At 37.1% G+C, this 26,315-nt stretch overlaps 1 protein-coding gene across 10 annotated transcripts in view; it reads left to right on the top strand.

Moving 5' to 3' along the window:
* The window catches only part of nrxn3b (neurexin 3b), a 402,278-nt gene that overhangs the window by 6,988 nt on the left and 368,975 nt on the right, over positions 1–26,315 (top strand). For all 10 annotated transcript variants that reach the window (XR_008148686.1, XR_008148685.1, XR_008148684.1 and 7 more), the window contains exons 3-4: positions 4,533–4,550; positions 6,015–6,044. Coding sequence is in view for 7 of the 10 variants with exons in the window: in XM_052534925.1 (XP_052390885.1) it covers positions 4,533–4,550; positions 6,015–6,044 (48 nt within the window). In the remaining 3 variants the exon portion in view is untranslated. The remainder of the gene's footprint in view (positions 1–4,532; positions 4,551–6,014; positions 6,045–26,315) is intronic.

The following is a 26,315-nucleotide window of genomic DNA, read 5'->3' as shown; positions in this document are numbered from 1 at the left end:
GTTGCTATAGTAACGAACTCAACTTTGACAGGCATCTGATGGACCATGCAGGCGCTCTTACTTAGCCTATATTTCAGCAAATTTTGCTTCACCTAGGTAATAACGTCTACAATACTGTATATAAATAAAGGCTGATGAATCACTGTTGATTTCTCCAGAGACAGTACAACGAACGTTTTGTTTTTGTAATTAACATGTTTAAATGGCAACACCGCGAAATTAGAGCTGCTTGGATTAAACTCACTTTTAATTTTCCCTTTATTTGAAATAAAATTATTTATAATTTGTAGTAGTCATTATATGATGTGGCAGATATCATGTGTGTTACAAGCTTCTGTTTGAAAAGAGCGTTCATGTGTACGTTACGTGTAGTGTATGTGTGTGTGTGTCTGTGTGTGTAGAAAAAATAAACGATTACAACATTATAGAACAAAACTGAATTAAATTAGCCTATGGATTTTACATATACATCACATTTCTCATCAATATGGTTAACAATAAGGATTAGTTATAAGGAAAAGAAGCACATCAGCCTACATCGTTAAATCCCGTCCTACTGTAGATAAACAGAATACAGTGATGTCAACCTTGGTTTTCATAAGCAGTTATTTTATGACACAGAACGCGTTGGTGAAACTCATGCATCTAGCAGGAACTTAATACACAAAATATTCATATTGATTCAAGCATTTAACATTTATGAATTAATTAAATGTCAGTAATGAACAAGACTGCACAAATTGTAGTGATCACTAGATAGGTCCACGTACAGTAAAGTGGACAGTGTACAACACCCATCAGTTATATTCAGGTCTATAGTGCCACCTGCTGGCGCAGTTTTGTAACTTCTTAGAGAAAATTAAGTCGTTATAACGAGAAAACGAACTTCGTTATGTCGAGAAAACGAGAAAATTAAGTCGTTATAACGAGAAAACGAACTTCATTATGTCGAGATAACGAGAAAATTAAGTCGTTATAATGAGAAAACAAAAAGAAAAAAAATATATATAAAGCATGGCCACTTAGAACTTCCATAAATAATAATAATAATAATAATAATAATAATAATAATACAAAAATAATAATAGGAATGGCTCAATGTAGATAATCATGATGCAATGTTAAATTCAGCTCATTTGGTGACTGGTTAAACAGGATTGGAGGTTGAAACTGGACACTGGTCTGCCTAAATGTTTTTGAACTCATCTTTTAGTGTTGGTGCAATTTAACAGCACAGTATGTACCAAAGTAACAAATGTGAGCTCAGAACTAATGTGTGCCCTTGATAATCTGTCCAACCTGCTATTGTTTTAAGTGCAGACAGACACGGCAACAGGCTTGCAAAGGCCGCCAGGGCATGCAGATGGCTCAGGAAAGCATACAACATACCTCAGTGTGTCTGAAAGCACTAAAAGGGCCACACCACCCCAGCAGGAGCACAACCGTCAGTATTTTCATGTGGAAATCTGCCTTAAACAACAGGCCTATTTAAAAAAAAATATGTGTTTAGCCATAAAACACATTCTGTCTGCCCTGCCAATGTGGATGAGAGACACATTGTTTAGTTATTGAGATCACAGCAGCCAGATAACATACATAGAAACACACTTTATCGTAATTCCAGCTACAAAACATTCAATTCTGGGATGTTTCTGTACTTGTCACATTTCAGACACATTCGATTAGCTTCTATATGTTTAAACTATTAGTTTGTTTGCATAAAAAAAAAAAAAAAAAAAAAAAAAAAAAACCTGCATTATAAAGAAGTACTTACTCGATGCTTTGATTATTAAGAGACTCAATGAAAAAGAACAACTTTCCTGTGATTAGCTGCACCTTATTTTCTTCACTTGAGAGCTACACATTTATGTATTTATTTATTTAGCCTAGAAAACAATTATTGCTCAACAGCATGAGAAAAGTCAAAACAATCATTGTGGGCTTAGCTGTGAGGATTAATAAATATACATGGAAATATGACAGTTACTATAATCTTACTACTAAAGTAGGTCAATAAAAAAAGGGGGAAAGGACTTGCGACCTGATTCAAGCGCAGTTGGCATTTGTGTCTTTTGACCCAACGCAGGCAAATGTTGGGATTTGAGTTTAGGGATGAAAAATAGGGCAAAGGATTAAAGCTGATCAGCATGTCATCAAGAGGGATATGGTCACATGAAGGCGATAAACCCTCTTTCTCTCTCTCCCAGTGCTTCAAGAAACCAGTCAATGTGACTTTGCTGTCTGGATATCAGCTTTTGCTCTCTTCTGTGCTTGTTTTGTGGAGGCACGGGTATTGTTTTTACAGGCAGCCATTTTGTTGACAAAGGAGGCAGTATTGTAGTCGAGGTCAGCTTATTCAAGTCCAAGTCCATTCCCAGTCAAAACCGAGACCAGAAGAGGGTTAAGTATGTGTTAAGACAGAGAGATGAGGAGGGTTAAAAAGTGATTTAGATAGTGGAAATATGCATTCCCTGCAGGGTTAATGAAGCCTGGTTTCATATGAGTGTCACACAAACCTCTACAATATACACAAAGTGTCCACAAAATGTGTCTACAGTGTTGTAGTACCCTTAGTCCAACTCAAGTCATAGTCCAAATGCTCCATGGCAAGACCATGACCATGAAAATATGCTCTTGTACTTGGTCTCAAGAACTGCAATACTGAAAAGTCATGGGTTCCTTGGTGTTGAAGCAGATTAAATTATAGGAGAAATCCAGCATACATCACCAGAGAATGTTTTATTAGAAGACCAAGTTACAATATTATGAATAAAACATAAGGTCCTACTGGTCTAGCTTAAAAACAACTACAGCCATTTTGTTCACCTGTAAACAATGCAGGTCAACCAGCATGCTCTTTCTGGTGAAGCTGGGCGATCAAGGAAGGATCAAGTAAGTTTGCACCCAGCACCCAGAATCCTGAACACAGCATATCCTGATGACCAGCAGAGCAGGTCGATTAAACTTTACAATTAAACTTTGACATGAAACATCAGACTGTCTCTGTCAATTGAATTTACCAAAAGTGCTGTAAGATAAGAAACCCAACGAATCCTAAAAGCCTTACAAGTGTGCCCTAAAAGCATTCTGAAAATGCAATAAGCCAGGCAGACTAGGCATTACTGAATAAATAAACTGATCATCTTCTGGTTTCAGTCCTGAAGGGACGACAGGAAAGAGACAAAAAAATGGAGACAGACTCTAACTCTTGAACAGAGATGTCTGGTTTTGCTTGGCTTTAAGAAAATCCAGGTGGTAATTTCCGGCCAGTAAGGAAGGAGACGCGGATTTTCCTTCCAAGATGGCAGATGTTTGGAATCATAAAAGATTTCTAATCTCATATGGCAAAATTACCAGTCTTTGATTGCTTAGTGTGACATGCTCAACAATGGCCAGTGATTCGCCCTTGTGCAGAATTGCCTCTGATAAAGCAGAGACAGACTTGTTAGTAAAAAAAATTTATGCTAACTTGTCTATATGATATGCAATATTTAGCTCAGGGTGTAGAAAATGCTGCTCGTAAAAGCAAATTCATAGGCTAAATTCCCATTAAATGTTACAAAAACAAAAAAACAAACAAACAAACAAAATGAATAAAGACAAAGAGATAAAGTCTTCTAAAAACATTAGACAAACCTGCCAAAACAAAGTAATTTGGAAGGTTGTGGGTTTTATTCCCAGGAAACAAACTTGTCAAAAACCTCTGTGTTTACAAAATTCAAGTGTATCAAACAATTCTAAAAAAAAAAAAAAAAAAAAAAAAGTATGTAGATGATTTTATTCTTATGTTTCTCAGTCAATCAGCATGCTTTGCTTTAATCTGCAGCTTTTTAGATATGAAAGGCTCCTTGAGATTGAAGTTTTTTTCTTTGAATTAAATTGGTTGGTCAAACTGAATTTAATAGAGAGATTTCTTTCAGGTGAAATATATAAGATTTACAATCTTAAAGGCCTGGTTTGAGGCTTTACAGTACATGGTTATTTGGTTGAACTGTGCAGTTCTCCTCTTCCAATCAGTGTGCATTCATTTAAACAGGTTTATTCAGAAAACAAAAACAGCTGTGTAGGATTCAATTGGATAACTATATGCCTGAGTCTTCAGTGAGAGTAATTCTCTGTGTTCAGAAATCCACAAAACTCACAACCTCATAAATCCACATGGTCCACATCGGACAGCAGGCTTAGTAACCTGCTTGGATTTATGGCCTCGTCCAGAGTATGTGAGGAACTCTGTGGCATTCTGGACACTTCAGCAATATTCTCGAAGTGATGGAGTGATTTGAAGTAATAATGTCAATCTGCTTCTCTTAGAAAATTGAACAGATTTTATAGACTTTTTTTCCCACAGGATTTTTTTATTAATTTGATGTTTTACAGTCATGCACAGGGACAGTCTTGATCCCTTGCATGAGAAACCTGTCTTGTTTACAGCTGAAAATAAAATGTTTGCATGACAGCCTCCATGCAAAGTCAAAAGTGTGTCTAACAGTTGAACTTTCTCTGTCTTCCCCTTTATGCCATCTTCTCAAAAGCTGTGAACAAAACCCCCGGTAAGTGAGTCTTAGGCTGTGAAAACTCATCACATACTGTATGCATTCAAATAAAGCTAAGATAAATCATTTAATAGTCATAGTTCACACATGAAGCCATATAATGGCATAAAACAGGACTCCAAATACCTTGTGTACATACCCCATTTTTAAATCACAGTCCAAATAATATGCTAAATATGCTAAAATGTATTACTACCATTAAAGATGTTATATTTTACTGTGATATTTAAATTACACAAAATTTTTATGTAACATATTTTTACACTGGTAATTTTCTCCTAGCTTGTAGTTGTCCTGACAGATGATCATAGTGCTTGTTGTCATGTTGTATTTAAGCACACTATCACAGTGCTGGCAGTGAACATAATCTTTGTTTGTAGTGAACTTACCACACCTCATTAAGTTGAGCTTGTTCTATTTTTACAAACCAAGGCTTTGTGTTGTAAAGGTATTGTGTAGAACAAGCTACCTCTAGAAATCCATCAGGATATTTAAAATAATCCATCAGTGTCTATTAATAATCATTAATACCCATATGCCTAAAAAAAAAAAAGCGCACAAGATATTTGGAGCTGAATGCACAAGTTTCCTGAAGTTTTGTTCCTAAATTAAGACACATGTGACATTTCTGAGTCCCGTTTCATGATAGAAGTAAAGGCCACAGAGCAATTGAGTTCATTTGTGGTCATTCAGAACTTTGTGACCTCATAGCTGGCAATTAAGCTGGAATATAAGGGTAAATGTATACTTTTCTGACAAAGGCTGTCTTTGTGAAAGTTTCATATGACACATTCCTGCTCATAATACAATAATGTATTACTATTAGCTGTCATGCTTATAAAATCATCCAATTTATTACATTATATGCTGATTAATTAATCAAATTAAAATCAAATAATCACATATGATTACAAAAAAAAACAAACAAAAAAAAAAAACAGCAGGGATGCATTAAAATTGATCAGAAGTGACAGTAAAGCCTTTTACATTATTACAAAAAAATATATATGAAACAGAACAAGTATTATTATGATGATTATTATAATTTACATTTTTAAATTAAATTATTATAATTTACAATTTAATAACCAGAAATGTTTCTTGAGCACTAAATCAGCATTCTGAAGGATCATGAGACACTGAAGACTGAAGTGATTGTTGCTAAAAAATCCAGCTTCCGCATCACAGGAATCAATTATATCTGAAAATATACTGAACTAGAACCCAGTTTAAGCCACCAATAAATATATCTCAAAGACATGATAAAAATGTTATCAATCTCTTTTCTGAATGAGAAGCTTTTTATATTGCAGAAAGCTTCAGCTTTAGTGTGATAGCCATGGTTTGTCTCCCAGCAAACCATGAGTGGTCACAATACCTGAACAGTATTGGTATTGGTGTTCTCAAATTTTCTCTCTTTCTGTCTATTGCTCTCGTGTGTTTTTTTTTTTTTTTTTCAAGGGTTCGCGCATATGGTGAAGTCTCCACAAGGTATGCTCAGTTCTCTCAATGCACATTTTGCCAATGTGTTTACATTGTTGTTGTGACTGCTCTTGCACGTGCATGCAGCTCCCTACAGCATCCTGCTTTATGATTGGCTCTGCCCTCGTGACACTGCATGATCATTGTCCTCTTGCTGAATTATGTCATTTCTTTCTGTGATACTGCGGTTAACTGTAAGGTCAGGAGAGTTTATCGGTGATCTCATAGAGAAATGCATTCTCTCTCATCTGTTAGACTGATCTGCCCTCCATATTACTTAGATATCATTAATAGACTGGAATAATTACTATGCAGTGATAAATAATATATCCCTAAGCTAAACTCATTCTCTGAATGAGTGATTCTGAAAGCAAGCAAAAGTGCAAGTTAATAAAAAGATTCCTTTTAAACAGGGTTTGCTTTAAAAGTGTGTGTTGTATAAATGATCTGCCATCATGGTTTGTCCTGAATTCTTCTGAATGCTGAATGCTTCTGTCAACAATTGTATCAGTGCATTGAGGGGACAGAATAGGTACTAATAAAAAAAAAAAAAAAAAAAAAAAAAAAAAAAAAAAAAAAAACATAAGCTTAGTAAACTGAAGTTCAGAAAATGTTGTCAACATGCAAAGGTCAACACGTTTTAAAATGTGTGAAATGTTTTTACAAACGTCTTACTAAAATAATGTTCAAACACAGTAATTAACAGGACAGTAATGAAAAAAGGAAAAAATAGTAATAATGTTGCAAATGAAGTTTTTCAATAATGTAATAAATGCAATAACAAGAGCATCTTCATTATCCAGCTCAATTTTCTAAAAGTTTTTTTCTCATCCATTGTAGACAAATTGTAGACATGTGGCAGTAGTGGAGAAATAAAAAGGTTAACAGGGTGGCAAATAACAGGGTATCAAATGTAAACCAAATTAAGCTGTCACTTAGTAGCCGCTAGTTAGTTTGTAACCAAATGTTTCATGGTTTATAAACAAACTTTTTAGAAAAATGTCATGCAGTTGAAAGAGTTCAAATTATGTTGCTTGATGGCAGTCATGATTTTAAGTGACCAGTGCAAATTAATGTGATAACAGGGTTACATGCAGAATTTGGTTCACAGCTAAATATTATGTTTTTGATCATTAAATTTAGATCAATAATGAAAAAAATATATTGCTTCTCTAATAGATAGATAATATCAACATATACATATGTGATGTTAAAAACGTCCATGCTTAATCATTTAAATAGTTAATTTAAATATTGATATGTTTTTAATAGGTTTTCTATAATAAAACATAGTTAAATCATACACACACACACACACACATAATTCATTAATTGTATTTGTTTAGTTAAGAGGGACATTGTACATTAATAAAACATTTCTGTAAATGTACCAGAATTACCCAAAGGCTCATCCGTAGTCCTTTGAGAGAATGTTACAAGTCTCCCTGAAAGGATGTTTAATTATAATACATGCTGAAAGAATTTAACGATTACATAACACAATCCATTATATAATCTAGTAATAAAAATAATCAAGATAAATAGAAAAAAAAATGCATAACGCAATTAAAATAAATAAAGAAAATAAAGAAAATAAAGAAAAAAAAATCAAGTCCAATATAAACAAATACAAACAACAGTAGGACATCCAGCAGTTATAGATTTCAAATGCTAACAAAGTTGAGTAATTTACCATTTCTTTAATTGAACCATGAATAAATTAATAATATGTAATAATATCTACCTAGATCTCTTATTCTCAGAATAGTATTCAATTCTCATGTAGTTTTAACAGAAAAGCAGACTGGCACAGAAATGTATGTCACTCTTGGGTGCATGCTTCCAGTAGGTTCTCTGTTGAGATGGACAGCCATGTAGACGTGAATACATTACAGTGTATTTCCTTGATTCAAGCGCTCATGTCCTGACATGAAAGCCCTTGAATCAGACACAGAATAAGTTAACCCTTGTTGAGAAAGATACAGCTGAATTGGAATCAAGAAGGAATTAACACATCTTTCAGACCAGATATACGAAATAGTGCTAAACTCTGTCCCGGAGCATCTGTTTAAGAAACACTAACACACTTTTATCCACCTCATTTCAAGAGATATGGATGGGAAAGCAACTATAAATTAAACTGGTATTAATTCTGTTTTACAATTAATTCTAGGAAAAATCAACTCAGATACTGCAGTTTGCATGCTCGCATTATCCTGAAGTACATGTGAATTTGTCCTGAATGTTTGTGTTTGCACAATAACTCTCATCCTGCAATTTTCTGTCCCTGTCTCTTTCTTTCCCACTGTCCTTCTTGTTGACATCTCCTCTCCTGTTTGTTTCTGTGGAACTTTCTCAACCCGTGTAGGCAGAAATAAAGGTATTGCACACTTTCCTTATTATTTCAAAAGGCCTCATTAGATATGTTTTTTCTTTATTTCTTACTTATTTTAAGGATATTCTACTGGAAACATGGAGGGAAAAAAAAGAAAGAAAAAAATGCGCTGATTAAATCAATTTTTGTGGTAAAAATGGATGAATAGTTTAATTTGCAGTGATTTTTTTCTAAATAATACCTTTGATTTTTGAGGCATATAATGTTGGAGTGCACAGTGTATCATGTTGCTGAGTACATTGGATTTTGAAGATATTTGGTATATAATTCAGAGAGCACTTGTGTTATGGGCTGAGCCAGAGACTCCAGGGACAGGTAGAGTGTGTTACAACACCACCACATATTTATGCTTTGAAACCAGAGACGCTGAGACAGAACCTTTTATAAAAAATTAACCATTGAATCTCTTTTGCTGTTGTCTCTGAAAAAAGACAGTGTGATAGAAAACAAACAAACAAAAATAATTTTATCAATCTAAATTGTCAATAGATCATTGATGGTATTATAGATATATATATATATATATATATATATATATATATATATATATATATATATATATATATTTATATATATATATATATATTTATTTATATATATATATATATTTATTTTATTTATTTATTTATTTATTTATTTATTTATTCATAAAACTGAAGCAAATTTTTGGAATTGTGTCTTTTAATGCAGCCAAAATACTAGAAAATACTAGACGTTCTGATGCCCTGTATATACACAGTTAGCAATACTAAGATTTTGGGTACAGTTATTTAACTATTCTAAAATAATAGATCGCTTTTTAAAATAAAGTGCATTTTGGTGCAGCTGTGAGCTGATTGGCTTGTGAACATTCCGAGATGACCTGTGACTTTGACACATCAAGAGCAAGAGCTTGAAGTTGTTTTGACACCACAGTAGACACATTTCCTGTCCTCTCTTTACACTTTATATCAATACAAATGGTAAATAAGCCAAAACATTTACATAAATGAACAAATTATACTGTGCTAGCAACCCCACATATAGCAGATAATGGAAGGGACAGCTAATTGTAACAGTTTTATTTAATGTAATGTAGGAGGAAAATGAAATGAGCACTTCCCCTACCCTCTACTTATGTTTTAGTGAGACAAGAAGATGATATTAGCTTAAACTAATGGCTGAGGATCAGTGTGCTGGTGCTGAGGATGATGAAATTACTGGTGGCTGAAGGTCATCCAAATGGCTTCTGCTCAGGGCTAATCTAGAGCCTGCACAAGATTAGATTAGAGTCTGAAGTGACTAGGGCTGGGTGGGCTAGCTAGCTACTGCAGTGTGAGAGATATGCTATGTGACTTGCTGTCTTTGATGAGTGATTAGAAGAGTCAGGAGAAGTTCAGCTCTGGTTTAGATAATCTCTGCTCTGAGCTTTAGAATTTCACTCTTCGGCCCCCAGTCCTCATCGCTCACTTCTACTAATCATCCCCTGAAAGTTTCTGCCTCTGTTTCTGCCTCTGAACAAAGACTCTCTCTCTATCTCTCATTTTATCCCTTTCTTCTTCTTCTCAGTGCATTTCAGTGCTCTAGTCTTTTGGGTGGATTCACCCAAAAACCCCATCTCTTAGGACTGTGATTCGTTGGATGCATGCACATGCACACATCAAACCAAATGTTGCAAAAGACAACATACCCTTTGAATAACCCTCTTATAAATTGGTATCTCTCTCCCGTACAAACACCCAACACTTAAACCATGAAACATGAAATGCACAGAAACGTGTTGTCATTGCTGTCAATAAAATAGATTCAAAGCTAAAAAGCTACATGACATTTCTCAGTAGCAAGATGGTAACGTTGCCATTCTTGAAGCTGAAATCTGTTACAGTTACAGAGAAAATACTCTGTAACTGATAGGACCCATGCTTATTTGATAACTTTAAGTTTCTATTTGGGTTCATTTATATGATTTATTATGAAGATTAACTATTTTTTCCCAAGCCAATGTTAGATCCTGGTGTTTCTTGACGTTTGCTCTCCAAAGATTTTATTAGCAAAACATTATCATAGCTATTAGACTATATCTTGTTATGATTTAAATCTGTATTTAACCTGAACGATCTTAACCTCCTAAGGGTGTTTCGGGGGCCTGGACTTTTGTGCTTTTTTTTCTCGGTGGCTTATAAACATATACTGTATTCAGTACAAACCAGGCTACAATAATATATAAATAGCATGAATGTACATTATTGTGTTTTCTAGAAAAAAAAAATTGTGCGTGGTTAGTGAAAAACGTCTCAAGGTTATGAATGTAACCCTGATTCCTTGAAGGAACGAGACGTTGCGTCAAGCGCTTTGGGGAACGTCCCTGACGAGACCGACTCTGAATATTGTGTGCAATCTTTCCGATGGAAGGGCGTGATGTCACAGGCGGGGTGACATTGCGACCAGGAAGCTATAAAGGCACTTGCCGCTCAGCTGACTTCAGCTTCGAGTAGGGAAGCAAACGCCGGCAGGGGTGCCGGGAGTATGGCTCTGCGACGCAGCGTCTCGTTCCTTCAAGGAACAATGGTTACATAACCTTGAGACTTTCCTTTTCAGGAACTCGAGCTGCGCAAGCGCTTTGGGGACGATGTGCCCACGCGGCCAGACTTCCAAATCCATGCCTAGTGTGTATCCGAAGAGCACAGCTAAGACGAGAGAACAGAAGAGCCCGGAGTGGCTCGCATATCAAGGTCATAAAATCTGACAAATGTAGAGGGCGTGGAACACCCCGCAGCATTGCAGATGTCCAAGAGGGACACACCTGCTGAAAACCCTTGCATATCGCGAGTGGAGTGAGCCTTGGCTCCCAAAGGAAGGGGAATACCAGAGGACTCATAGGATACGTTGATAGCCACGACTATCCAATGACTTAGGGTCCAAGAGTTTTCTTTATTTTCATGACTATGAAAATTGTAGATTCACACTGAATGCATCAAAACTATGAATTAACACATGTGGAGTTATATATGGTATTATATACATAAAAAGTGTGAAACAACTGAAAATATGTCATATTCTAGGTTCTTCAAAGTAGCCACCTTTTGCTTTGGTTACTGCTTTCACACTCTTGGCATTCTCTTGATGAGCTTCAAGAGGTAGTCACCTGAAATGGTCTTCCAACAGTCTTGAAGGAGTTCCCCGAGAGATGCTTAGGCACTTGTTGGCCCTTTTGCCTTCTGTCTGCGGTCCAGCTCACCCCTAAACCATCTCGATTGGGTTCAGGTCCGGTGACTGTGTAGGCCAGGTCATCTGGCACAGCTCCCCATCACTCTCCTTCTTGGTCAAATAGCCCGTGATGCTTTCAGTGTGACTAGTCATGAAAATAAAGAAAACTCTTTGAATGAGAAGGTGTGTCCAAACTTTTGCTCTGTACGTATATATATATATATATATATATATATATATATATATATATATATATATATATATATATATATATATACATTATAGGGAATAATATTCCAAATAGAGGTTGGATATTTAATAAATTGTCTAATCCAGTTGACTTTAAATGTATTGTTTAATGTAGTAAAGTCCAGGAAGTTGAGGCCACCATTATCATATGTGTTCATTAAAATAGTTTTCCTTTTAAAATGTATCCTATTTTTCCAAACAAAATAAAAGAGCATCTTATCAATCTCCTTAGAAATATTATTATCAACATGAAGGGCCATTGCTGTATAAGTTAGCCGAGATATACCATCTGCTTTGGAAATCAAACTTTTCTCTTTAATGATAATTTTTTTGAAAGCCACTGATTTCCTTTAATTTCCTTTTAGTATTTTGAATAACAGGATTAAAATTTAATACTCTTCTGTTCGGTTGATTCTTATTTACTATAATTCCTAGGTATTTGACTTCTGTTTTGACCGGAATGTTACAATAAGATGCCACTGAACCTTCTTTGACCACCATAAGCTCACACTTCTTTACATTTAAATAGACATCAGCTAATAGCATTATAATAAGTTCTCTATCAATAATAGACATACCTTTAATTGTGCTGGCTTTGATATGATTCGCAAGGGGTTGACTAATTATCAAAAATAAATATGGAGAAACATGGCAACCCTGTCTAATTTCTCTAGACAGGTTAAATCTACTAGAAGTGCCACCAAACAATTTAATTGAACTGTTACAATTCTTATAAATGGTTTAATTGCATTAGTAAAGAAATTTCCAAAACCAAATTTTATAGGAGAATAAAAAATAAACTGATGCTCTATGGAGTCAAAAGCCTTAAAAAAATCAATAAAAATAATAAAACTATTATCTATATTAAATTCTGGATAATCATAAATATCTAATACTAATCTTATATTGTTTGTAATATGCCTTGTGCTTCTTCTATAATTGAATCTAGCACAGATTTCAGGGCCCGTATTCATAAAGATTTTAAGAATCCTCTCAGAAAACTCTTAATTTAGCTTAAAAACTTTTACAAAGGAGTCTTAGCTTAAAAGCAATTCGGGATCGATCTGAGAGCAACTCTGAGTAAGGAAAAGACAAAAACTTTCATCTTAGTGAGGAGGCGGGGTTGACCCTGTTGCTATGTATGACACAATCTTTTGAAGACTGTGATTGGTTGGTTGTCCAAGAAGGAAAAAAAGAGTGATTCTAAGTATAGGCTCTATTCTAATTCTCACTTTGAATTTACATGCGTAATTTATCCTATCTGACCGTTCTCTCTCTCTCTCTCTCTCTCTCACACACACACACACACACACATTATATGTGGGTTTATATATATCCTTTTTTTTATTTACCATGCTTGTAATTTCCTATAAGGTATTTGATTGGCTTAGAATGATAAAAAATTGTTCCACTCTTTCTAATTACAGTGATTGCTGTCCTATTTAAGTGGTGGTTTGAATGTTGGTTTTAATGTATCAAACATGGAATCAAAACCAAGAAGGGCAAGAAAGCCAAACTGGACAGAGGAACAGTGTTTATTGTTAGCCCAGTTAGTGGATGAACACAAGGCCATTCTTAAAGGAAAATTCAGGCCAGGTGTCACAGCAAGGGACAAGAAGCAGACATGAGAGCGTATAGCACAAATATTAACGGTTCATTCCCCCTGCTTGTACGCACCTATAAGCCTGCTATAATCATAAATGCAGTTTTTCAAGCCTGCAAGGTGGGAATGTCCAGTGGAAACAAAATGAACTGCAACAAAATAAGATGTTCTGAAAGTGCTGTAGTTGTTTGTGTGGTCACTCTGCTTACAGAAGGTTGTGACAGACTCAAATCATCACTATTGCATTGTTGCATTTTCCCAGTTGCCAAATATCGTAATGTAGTGATTACTTTAATTTATATATTAAATTATACATTATTATATAATCTATAGCGTCTTATTAACTCACTGTCATCCATTGTCTGCAACACATTTCTTCTGCCTCAACATGAAGTGTGATGTGTGGATGAGTGCAACCTTTATAGTGTCACTGATGGGAAACAGGTGAGGTTCAATAATGATTTCCTAGGCAGGGGTTTATGGGAAATTAAGTCCAGGGTGTACTGTGTCATGTGAAAGTCAGTTTCTCAGGAAGATCAACTGTGGCTTGACTTGACTCATGAAGTATAACTGTGGTTTTACTTGACTCGTGGGTGTTTATGGTGACCTGACCTGATTCTGGACAGTCAGCGGGGACCTGACTCTGGAAGATCCACTGTGAGTGCCATTTCATGCTGGAATGCCAGATTGGAGCCCATCTTGTGCAGAGGCACTGGACTGGCGGCCATCCTGTGCAGTGGCGCTGGACTGGTGGCCATCACAGGACTAGGCTCAGGAGTGGTTGTACTGCAAAAGTGCCAAGTTCCTCCTCTACAACAACCACAGTATATGTAGAGCTGCTCAGTTGGAGTGCCAGATCAATGTAAAACTGCAGAGTACAGTGAGGATCATGCAAAGGCATGAATGAGCCAAGTGGCTCAGATAGGCCACCACGAAAAAATATCATCAGGCATAACTCGTCCATGATAGACAAATGGTGTCCGACTCAACAAATTCCCTCACATAGGCCTCCATGGGCCGAATTACTTGACGTAGACACATAATTTGGGCTACTGGGTTCATGACTGACCTGGATGTACTCTTTTAAGGTTGCTGGATCCTGGTTTGGCAAAGTCTTCTGAAACGATAAGTCAGAGACATTCAGATTCATGAGCAGTACTTTATTAACAGAATGGTCAAACAGGCAATGATCATATAACAGCTTAAGGTATGCAGGGGACATCCAAAATCAGAAACAGTACCAGGCAAAGGTAGTAAGTGAAATAGTAACTGGCAGACAATAAAGTCGGTATACACAATCCAAAGTCAAGCACGGACGGAACAAACACTAGGAAAACGCTCGGAAATGCCAGACAGAACTAACCAAGACTTCACAATGTGAGTTTAGATGAGTGCAACCTTTGTAGTGTGAGGAACAGGTGAGGTTCAATAATAAGTTCCTAGGCAGGGGTTTATGGGAAATTAAGTCCAGGGTGTACTGTGTCATGTGAAAGTCTGTGTGGTGAATAAACGGATGTGCAGTGACCGGATCATAACATTAGAAGTATATATTTTCTTATAAAATTCAGAGCAGAAATTAGAGATTAGTTTATGCTCCTTTGTAACAATCCCATTCACATTTAATTTACTTAAATTATTATTAATATGGTGTCTCTCTAAATTAAATAAGTATTGTGAATTTTGCTCGTCTTCCTCAAGCCAACGCCTCCTTGATCGAACAAATGCACCTCCAGCTTTCCTTCTATAAAGTTCATCTAGTTTGGTTTGTAGATCAGATAATAATGTTTTTTTCTTCATTTAATAAGCTGTCTGGACATTTATTTGTTAATTTAGTAATTTCAACAATAATGGTGGTTTCTTCAGATCTTTTTTATTTGGCTAATCGGCTGCCAAATTTCCTTAAATATTTAGTGACCTCTAACTTCAGAAGTTCCCTATTTGAACAAAAATAATTCTCCTTGTTAGCTTTACCCCAAAATTGGCATATCAAAATCTAGACACCTCTCTTTTTACTTCATCATACATTAACAATGAATTGTTGAGTTTCCAGTATGCCCCATTATTGAAACAATTTGTATTAGATAATTTAATATTAATATTTATAGCTTTATGGTCTGTTAATGGTTTAGAAGCAACATCCACTACCACATTATCTATATTAAAGTTCTCAAACACTAACCAAAAGTCAATACTGGACAAACTGGACCCTGTTTTATTGCTCCAGGTAAATGACTCATGGTCTATTAGATCAGTATTAGAATTTCCTGTTTTCATGTTGGTAAAATTTGTCTTTTTCACAAGTGGAGGTTTAGTTTTTAGGAGTTACAGGGTATGGTGGAAATTCGTTCTTCATCATCCACCATATGCTTGTCTCGATCAAACCGCTTTCGTAGCCAAGGTCGTTATTAGCAAGCACGTCAGTTTTTCTGGAGTCACTGGTTCTCTTTTGTGCAGGTTTGTGCTAGTTTCAAGTTGAAAAATATATCTTACAAACCAAAACGTACGCAATTATGCTGATAGTTACGTTAATTACTTTTCTGAGAAAGGTTTGGTGCTGAAAGCCCTCTGACTATTCACAACCTCTGACTATTCACAAGACATGTTGCATCAACAAGTCTGCAGTCTGGCCTGCTGTGGGAATCTTGGGTAATGGTATAAGGTGACAAGCTTTAGAAAATCAGTCTACCACCACCAGAATTGCAGTGTTACCTTGAGATTTGGGTAGACCTGTTACAAAGTCCAATGATATGTGGGACCAGGGGCATCTAGGGATGGGTAGTGAGTGCAGCATGCCATGAGGGTGGGTTCTGGGTTCCTTGTTCTGGGCACACACAGCACAGGCAGTGCTGGTGGCAGTGAAGAGACATTTATGGCTGACTGTTTAACATAAAAGAGAAACCCTGCTTGCACCTTCTAGTCTGTTCAGCGACGCCATCAATTCTGATGTCGACAGATACCAGGAGGCTTGTAAAAAAGCGCCAGCGTTCTAGCAATTTCTCCCTTGCTGTTCTCTAGCTCTAGGGGCTGCTGGGCGGGAGCAGTCACGGCCATGTACCAGCCCCTTAAAACAGGGATGTTCAAAAGTTAAGCATCGCCTCTCGCACTCCACTGCAACGGGACTGAGGTCACCAACACTCTAAGTTGGGGGCTTCCAAGGCGAGGCCCGATCTGAGGGTCGTGCTTCAGTCGAGGGTCTCAAGAGAGACAGAGAGTCTGGGTTCTACATCAGAGATACAAAGAATGATGGAGGGTTGCATCCTATTTTAGATCTGTGTAAGCTAACCCGCTCAGTCACTCTGATTTAAGATGCTCACTATCAAACAGGTTGTGGAGAATTGATTTGCTATAATAGATCTAAAAGATGCATACTTTCATGTCTCCATCCTTCCGACTCACATGAAGTTCCTAAGATTTCCTTTCAGAAGTGAAGCTTACCAGTACCGAGTTCTTCCTTTAGGCCTAGCATTCTTACCCCAAACTTTCACAAAGTGTGTGGATGCTTCTCTGGCTCCACTGTGACTTTAGGGCATTTGTATACTAAATTGTGTCGATGATTGGTTAATTCTGGCTTAATCAGAACAGATGGTGGATCAACGAGATGTCGTTCTCACCCATATGGGAAAGTTGGGGTTAAGATTAAACACCAGGAAAAGTGTGCTTTCTCCATTACAGAGGAACACTTATCTGGGCGTGGTGTGGGATTCGACCACGATGCAGACAAGATTGTCCCCTGCTCAGATCGAGTCGATCCTCAGTGCAGTCGCGATTGGGTTATTGGGTTTGATGGCAGTTGCATCCAATGTGATACCACTTGGCCTACTGTACATGAGACCCCTACAGGGGTGGCTTAAGATTTCGCATGATTAAGGTCAGACAGCAATGCCAACGTGCCTAGCACTCTCACCCCAAAGGAACGTTTGTCCAAACAGTGTGATCACAGAACCTGGTTGAGGTGCGTTCATGAGTATCTACCCTGCCCGTGGTCTGTGGAGTGACACAGACATGGAAAAAGTGTTTCTCTACCTCTGTAAGGGATATACTCCTAAGGTTCACTTCTGTTACACCACAGTGCTTAAGTCCTTCAGTCCTCCTTCAGACCAGCAGAACCTTAACTGTGGAGAAGGGCAGACAAGCTGTTTGTGTGCTATGGTCCACTTAAGAGAGGCCTTCCAGCTACAAAACAGACCCTCAGTCTGATAAGCATTTTCTGATGCAGCATCTCGTTCCCTTCAGGGAACCATGGTTACCATGGTTTTTATCTGATTTGCACTCTCTTTCTCACTCTTTTGATTGTTTTTGGTAGTCTTTTCATACATACATACATATATATATATATATATATATATATATATATATATATATATATATATACATACATACACACACACACACATACATACATATATATATATATATATATATATATATATATATATATATATATATATATATATATATATATATATATATATATATATATATATATATATAAAGAATCCCCTTAGAATACTTATTTTGGTTTCCAGTGTTGAGTACTCGAGACTCGGACTCGGTCTTGGACTCGGTCTCGAGACCGTATTTTAATGGTCTCGGTCTTGTCATGGACTCGTGTGCATTTTGACTCGGTATTGACTCGGACTCGAACATATTAGGAATCGGACTTATGCCCGAGTCCACTCGAGTCCCAATCAAAATATTTCATGATTATTACTGTATGTTAATGTTTATTTAAATTGATGTATGTTTGAGACATCCAATGACTGGTGATTTTCTTGTGACGTGAGACACACTGGATGCGACACACTGGATGCATGGCGCAAGCGTCTCAGCTGCGTGGCGTGTCTGTTTTTAATTCGGCTCCCATGTTAACAGGTTAGATCTTGCAGACTGCCTGCGTGAGACGCGCATCCCATGCGCAGCTCGAGCCTCGTGGAAAACGCGTGCATGCTAGAAATAGAAACGACGCCTATTTTCACGCGAACACGCGCGTGTTGGAAGCGTTTCCAGGCAAAATAAACTAGGAAAATATGTTTATATGTCACTTGTGTCATTATGTACACAAATACATATTAATTCATGACATTTTGATATTTGAAAGTCTATAGGTTGGCATAAATTCAGATATAAATGTAATTAAAAAAAATAAATAAATAATTATCGATTTTCAAATATTGCACCTGTCAAACATACTCTGTTTTGCAAGAGCCTGGTTTTTCGGTGGCCTCTCTCTATGTCACCTATAGCAGAAGCAGCGCGCTAGCGCTGCATCAGACATGCTTCTGGTGTGTAAAGACACAGAAAACGCGAAGCAGCCACCACGCTTCTAGCACGCAGCAGAGACGCCACGCAGCCAGTGTGTCACCGGCCTAAGTTACCCTCCTGCCATCCGCCTGTAGTGATCCCACTTTCCAGAAAGCCACATTGCTACATTATTTCTCTCAACTGTGTTATTTTTACAAAGTAGGACAAAATGGTCACAGAAAAAAAACAAATATTGTTTAATTAAATTATATAATGAATACAGACACAGACTGACTGTCTCAACACTAAACATCTCCCCCCCCAAAAAATGTCTGACAGAAGGCATTGAACTTATATGGCATTTCAACCAGCTTTCTTCCCCTTGCACATACACACTTTTGCATGAAATTTTCCTGGACAGTCAGTCGGCTCTTGTGTGTATGCCCTCCGTAACTAAAAAAAACTTTGACTAGTGTGTATTTTACCCTGCATTAAAACCCACCATCCTGTGAAATTAGCATTAGATTATCCATTGCTGTTACAGAAAGTGATGAAATGGTAACTTTTGTCAGTCCCCGCTTCCTCTGCACCAATAGAGAGAGTTTTTAGTCTGGGTGGATTGATCATGAGACCACATCGTGCTTGGTTGGGTAGCAGGATGGTCTCCTCACTTATTTTTTTGAAAGGTAATTATGCCCATCTTTAATCTTCACAACATCTAAAGTGCACATAATCCAAGACATTTTCAGGATATTAGCAGTCATTAGTTAAGCTTCAGGGTTAAAAGTTATGTAAAAGCTGTTACAGTTGAACATTTACAGGTATAGTGGTACAGTAATGTTACTTGTACTATAAGTGTTATGTGGAATTACAATATAGAATCGTACAGTAATTTTACTAGTACTAGAAAGGTTATATGGATGTGTATAGTGGTACAACGATGTTATGTGAAAATGAGCACTTAATATTGACAAGTAACAATTCATAATTCTAATAAAATTACCTTTACACCACATACTATGTGGCCCTTTTACCCTTTATTGTTTCCATCATACATTTTACATACTCTTGAAGATTTCTTTAGGTCTTGTCTCAGACCCAATCTCTCTGGTCTCGGTCTTGACTCGGACTCGACCCTTTCTGAACTCGGTCTTGACTCGGACTCGACCATCTCTGGACTCGATCTGGACTCGGACTCGAATGAGCCGGTCTCGACTACAACACTGTTGGTTTCAGTACTGTACCTTCCTACTTCACTTTTGGTTCCACATTCTTTCTCGCTTGAGCACTTATTTTTTTCTTAGCACTCAGTCTCCTCCCTTGTTTCTCATCTCTTCCCCATGCTCTTCTCATTTACTGTCTTGTCCAGCACAGTTATTGATCTCTCGTTCACTCAACTAATGCACTTTCTCCCTCTCTCTTTTTCACAAACATCTCTTCAACATCACTCAGCTAAAATTTGAAATGTACTTTTCCTCCATTCAGTGTCTTCAATTTTATTTTATTGGTTCAATTGAATTGAATGATGAATTGAATGACCTCAGTAGACAAAACAATCAAAGTGTTGCGGCTTTTAGACAGTTAGCTTTGAAGCTATTTTGAAACTTTAAAGCCATTGTAGGGTTCTTTTAACATTTATTTGGGCATGTATTTGTATGTATGGACATAATCTAAACACTTGTAAAAAAAAAAAAAAATAGATTAGATATTTAGATTAGATTAGATTAGATTAGATTAGATTCAATTTTATTGTCGTTGTACAGAGTACAAGTACAGAGCCAATGAAAGGCAGTTATGCAGAATGGTCAGAAAAAGAGAAAATATCCAGTGAGAGGCAGCTGTGTGGACGAAAATGCCTTGTTAAAGGGTTGGTTCACCCAAAAATGAAAACATTATGTCATTAAAGGGTTAGTTCGCCCAATTTGCAAAATTATGTTTTTTAAGTATTTAACATTAATACCTTACCCTCATGTTGTTCGCAATCCGTAAGACCCCTGTTTACTTTTGGAACACAGTTTAAGATATTTTAGATTTAGTCTGAGAACTCTTAGTCCCTCCATTGAAGCTGTTTGTACAGTATACTTTCCATGCCCAGAAAGGTAAGAAAAACATCATCAAAGTAGTCCATGTGACATCAGAGGGTCAGTTAGAATTTTTTGAAGCATGGAAAATAAATTTTTGGTACAAAAATAGCAAAAACCACTACTTTATCCAGCATTGTCTTCTCTTCCGTGTCTTTTATAAGAGAGTACAAAACAAAGCAGTTTGTCATATCTGGTTTGCGAACAAATCATTCGATGTAACCGGATCTTTTTGAAACAGTTCACCAAATCGAACTGAATTTTTTTAAACGGTTCGCGTCTCCAATACTCATCAATCCGCAAATGACTTAAGCTGTCAACCTTTTTAATGTGGCTGACACTTCCTCTGAGTTCAAACAAACCAATATCCCGGAGTAATTCATTTACTCAAACAGTACACTGACTGAACTGCTGTGAAGAGAGAACTGAAGATGAACACCGAGCCGAGCCAGATAATGACTCGTTCACGTAATAATGCTGTATATGCGTCCAACAGTTGGACTGCAAATTTCATTTAATAATTATTTTGAGGTTAATAGCAAATAAAAACTGTTCAGCTTCTGGGAATTTTGTGAAGCTCCGCTAGGCTATTTTAGTTCCCCTCGCTCCACAACAAAATAATTTCAATTAACAGTATTTAGAAAAGAACAAGAATTACAAATATAAGAAGCAATAGCAATATTAACGACAAACCAAAACTAATTAATTTAGACTAAAACGAAACTGAAACCAACGTTGGGTTTTTCATTCGACACAAAATCAAAGTTTCCGTATTCGCGATGTATTTGAATAACAAATGATTATAAAAAAATAGCCTAATGTTTGTAAACATTTTGTTTCTGCATTGTCTATTTTTTTCTATAAAAAACTTATATTCAAGTTTCTCTCTCTCTCTCTCTCTCTCTAGGCTATATATATTAACCATGCAGGAAAACCTTTTAAATATTTTTATAATTTACTGAAAATAAATAATTGACTTTTTAAACCGTTTAACTGATTATTAATCGTTCTAAATCAGCTGATCTGAGTTTGCTGCACTCAGAAACCGGTGACTGTGAACGAATCAGCAGAGCTTGTACAAGCTTTTGTCATCGTTAAATCTTTCTCAGATGTTTCCATATGTCGAAATTGGTTTGCGCATCTATCTGTGCATGATGGTGTCCAATGACTCTGGCAAGCGGAAAGTTGGGAATAATCAAAGGAGAGCTGCGGTCCTCGGTTGGGCAGGAAAAGGCTAAGCATTCTGACACTTGAGTGTAGAGACCGCGCTGGATGGATTTTTCCCGTTCCCGCAAGATTTTATCCCGCTCCCGCAAAAAATATGTTATTTTCTCCCGCGCCCGCCCGCAAACTATCAAAATCCCGGGGGTAAATTATAAGTTTTTTTTTTTTAGTTTTTTTTAATGCATTGCATATTCTGCCTTCTACTCTGTTATTTTTTCAATTACTCCCCTGTTGAATATAAATTTAAAAGAAGAAACAAATGTTTCATTTTATTTGTGTTTAACTAAATGGATAAAAGGAACGATCATGGTACTTAGAACATAGAACATATAGAGTAAAAAAGTAAAAAATGTAAAAAAATATATATATATACCTATTCGGCTATAGTATAGCCTAATGAATTATATAATAATAATGAACATGGATTTATTTCATGTTCAAAGGAAAATTTGCCTATACTGCTTAAGAATGCCTTCTTTTCCTCAAACATTAAACAAACAAAAAAAATCATTTTTCCTCAATAACAAAATAGACCAATTTGAAATATTTAGCAAAATAAATAAATAATTAAAAATAAACGGAATTAAAAAAAAAAATGTAGATTACGACTACTAATGTAGTCCGTGCAGGAATAGCATGTCGTTCATTGATGAGGGCTTCAGATAAATCCATCTCTGCGCACTTATGCGACCGCAATTACTGAAAGCCCTCTCCAGTGGTGCGCTGGGAGCTGGAATGCAAGTAACCTACAAAAACGCCATGTGTTACTTTGCTTAAAGGGGGGGTGAAATGCTATTTCATGCATACTGAGTTTTTTACACTGTTAAAGAGTTGGATTCGCATGCTAAACATGGACAAAGTTTCAAAAATTAAGTTGTACGTTTGAAGGAGTATTTCTGTTCCAAAAATACTCCTTCCGGTTTGTCACAAGTTTCTGAAAGTGTTTTTCCGAGTATGGCTCTGTGTGACGTTAGATGGAGCGGAATTTCCTTATATGGGTCCTAAGGACACTTCTGCCGGAAGAGCGCGCGCTCCCGTATAGCAACGCACTGAGAGGCTGAGCACAGACTCACTGATCAGAGCGAGAGCGTCGCGAAATGTCACAGAAGTGTGTTTTTGGTTGCCAGGGCAAGACAACCCTGCGCAGATTACCAAAAAAAAAAAAAAAACAGCATTAAGGGACCAGTGGAGGAGTTTATTTTTACAGAGCATCAACGGAGTTGTGCAAGTGTTTTTGTCTGTTCCCTGCATTTCAAAGATGCTTGTTTTACAAACAAGGCCCAGTTTGACGCCGGGTTTGCACATCGTTTATTTCTTAAGGATAATGCAGTCCCAACGAAAAAGGGTTACGATCGTGTGTTGGAACCGCATGCGGTGAGTAAAACTGCTTCAAATATCTCTGTGTTGTTAACTTAGCTATCGGCGCATAAGCACATCAAGTAAACAACATGCGATGTTGTCATCAAACTGCACTTTCCACATATACAGCTTAAAAAAAAAAGTGGAACTTAGTCTTTTTCCAAAACCGCTAAGCAAATATATACAGTTTTAGTACATACCACATAGAGACATCGTTTGCTGATGCTGCTCTTGTTAAATTTCAGCCTCTGGATCTGTGTCACAGCTTCCAGATGCTCTCAACCCAAAAGCCAACTCGCGCTCGTGATTCTTTAGCTCCGCCCACACATCACGCCTCCAGCCTGTCGTGTTTTTCTGGGAAAAATCAGTACAGACTATCTTTCTCTTATGAATATAATAAAACTAAAGACTTTTTGGAGTTATGAAGGATGCAGTACTACTCTATAGGTACTCAAGATTAACAGGATATTGAGTGAAAACGAGCATCCCCCCCCCCCCCCCTTTAATCTCGGAAACTCTTGATATCGCCTTTTCCACCACTGGATCTCTCGCTATTTCGGAATGGAATTACACGTCGCTGTCCATGGTTTCATCAGCATCCTCCTATTACGCAAAATCTATTTTATATTATTTTAGTCTATTATAAATAAAGGTTTATCTGTTTTTAGTAATTTTATTTTGCTAGATATTTCCACGTTGCGGGAGTCCCGCAAATAACTTTATTTTCCCGCAACCCGCACACAATAATATCTTGCCGCCCACGTCCGCATTCACCAATCAAATATTGTCCCGCGGTACTCCCAGCCAGGTCTCCACTTGAGTGTTGAATGCACATGCACCAATGGCTAAAAAAATAGGCCCTTTTTGCACTGCGTCATCAGGCCCAATTTGGTCTTAATCCAGCCCTGAAGGCGGTGCATTGCCATTGAGACTTGACTGAGTTCACAGCTGAGCGGACATTTCACTCGCTGCTTCAGCGTCACATTTATGCGTATGCTTTACTACTGCTGGAATTCGTGATTGGTTGACAGCAAATTTCAAATATTAAACGAAACGATAAAATAATGTTATTAACCGGTTAATGTCCAATTCAAATTTTCGATTCTGTTCGGAACAAAAAAAAAATCATTTCGTTTCTGTTTCTGGTTCTGTTCCTGTCAAAATATTGTTCGTTTCCGGTTTTCGTTTTCGTTCCTTGAACCGGTTCAGAGCCCTGGTTAAAATTATATTAGATACACCAGCACAAATGTCAGAGGGTACATTGCCTTGGTTTCCTGTGAAAGGGAGTCCCGTTAAAAGGGGTATCCCGGTGTCGCTGATTGGCTGGAAGTTCAGTAGTCGCTGAAGTGACGTCTTGGGAAGCCCGTGGTTGTTGGGCGTTGGCTGAAGGTGCAGAGTCGTGTGCGCTGGTTGAAGTTGAACGGGCACCTGAGGTCAGGCGTCGGAGACTCGACGTTACAAAACTTAACTCAGAACACGAAACTCACAAACGGAAAAGATAAGAAATAAAGTTTGTCGAGACAAGGTTGTGTTCCTTCTCATCGTGGCTAAGTAGCAGCAGGCATGCAGGCTGAAGCGCGCTGCAACCGCGCTCAAAGAACAGTGGAAAAAAAAACATGGCTAATAGCAGAAACACAGCTAGAGACTAAAAGCTAAGAGCAGGCATGACTGATAGCACAAGCAAGGCTAGAACTAGAAGCCAGATTTTATGGTGTCCTAAGTATTTAAACTGGCCTGTTGGCCACACCTCAAATGTTGTCTTGACCAATCAGATATTGTCTTGGCTCGGGGTATCATAAATCATATGTTTATCTTACCAAGCATTTGGTCCGAATTTTCCTGCTCTGGCATGATTCCTATAACACGAATATGATACATGGGACAAATAAATTATTGTCTGTACTAATTCAAGAAAGCAGATTCGATTACACTCATACCAAACACAATTATGAATCGTTAAGCTATGCCATAGTTATATATATAAAAAACATACACAATAAGTGATTATAACATGATAGTCAAATGTGTGGGTTACACATACATGAATATGGAGTGATGCGATGGACTGATTCATTTCTAAGTCTTTTTGAGTTCATTCTGGTCCATATATCTGTAAAAAAGCAGTTTCTTTGCCATTCTAATGACAAAGACTTCCGTGGAGAACAAAGCCCTTCCCCCTTAGAAATTTCAGTCTGGTTCTGCTAGGTGGGGGGGAAGTCAACGGAAGTGTTTAACTCGATCTCATGGGTTTACATGTGATGTCCAGCGTTGCATTTCAATTACGAACAACACATTTGACACCAAATTTCTCTTCTTCGAAATGAAATTGTCAATAATTGTTCTAGTGGTGTTAATGTTGAAAGCTGTGGGTGGTCATCTTGCTTGGTTCTTGTTACAACTACTTTGATGATTTTTTTCTTACCTTTCTGGACATGGACAGTATACCGTACACACAGCTTCAATGGAGGGACTGAGAGCTCTTGGACTAAATCTAAAATATCTTAAACTCTGTCCGGAAGATAATTGGAGGTCTTATGGGTTTGGAACAACATGAGGGTGAGTTATTAATGAAATAATTTTCATTTTTGGGTGAACTAATGCTTTAATGTCAGAGGTCAGAGGAGAATGGGCAGACTGGTTGGAGATGTGGCATTTTTCCCGGGGGTCACAATTCATTGCTGATTAACTTAAAGTTAGTGAAGGTGGGATAGCTTAATCGCGCATATTCAGTTCTCATATACAGCATGCAATCATTTTTCAGTGCTCAAATACACACACAGCAATCTAAATCTCTATCATTTGGAGTTTCTAACGTAAATAAAGTCGCTTTGAGAATACTTCTCACTGTTCTTAGACAGCGTTTGTGGTGAATATATATGTATATATATATATATATATATATATATATATGTTGGGTAGCCCAACACCAGTGATGCAGTGGG

The sequence above is a fragment of the Carassius gibelio genome, chromosome A20 (genome assembly GCF_023724105.1).
Source record: "Carassius gibelio isolate Cgi1373 ecotype wild population from Czech Republic chromosome A20, carGib1.2-hapl.c, whole genome shotgun sequence".
NCBI lineage: Eukaryota > Metazoa > Chordata > Actinopteri > Cypriniformes > Cyprinidae > Carassius > Carassius gibelio.
Note: the sequence above shows the minus strand (reverse complement) of the source record. Positions and strands in the feature narration are given on the sequence as shown.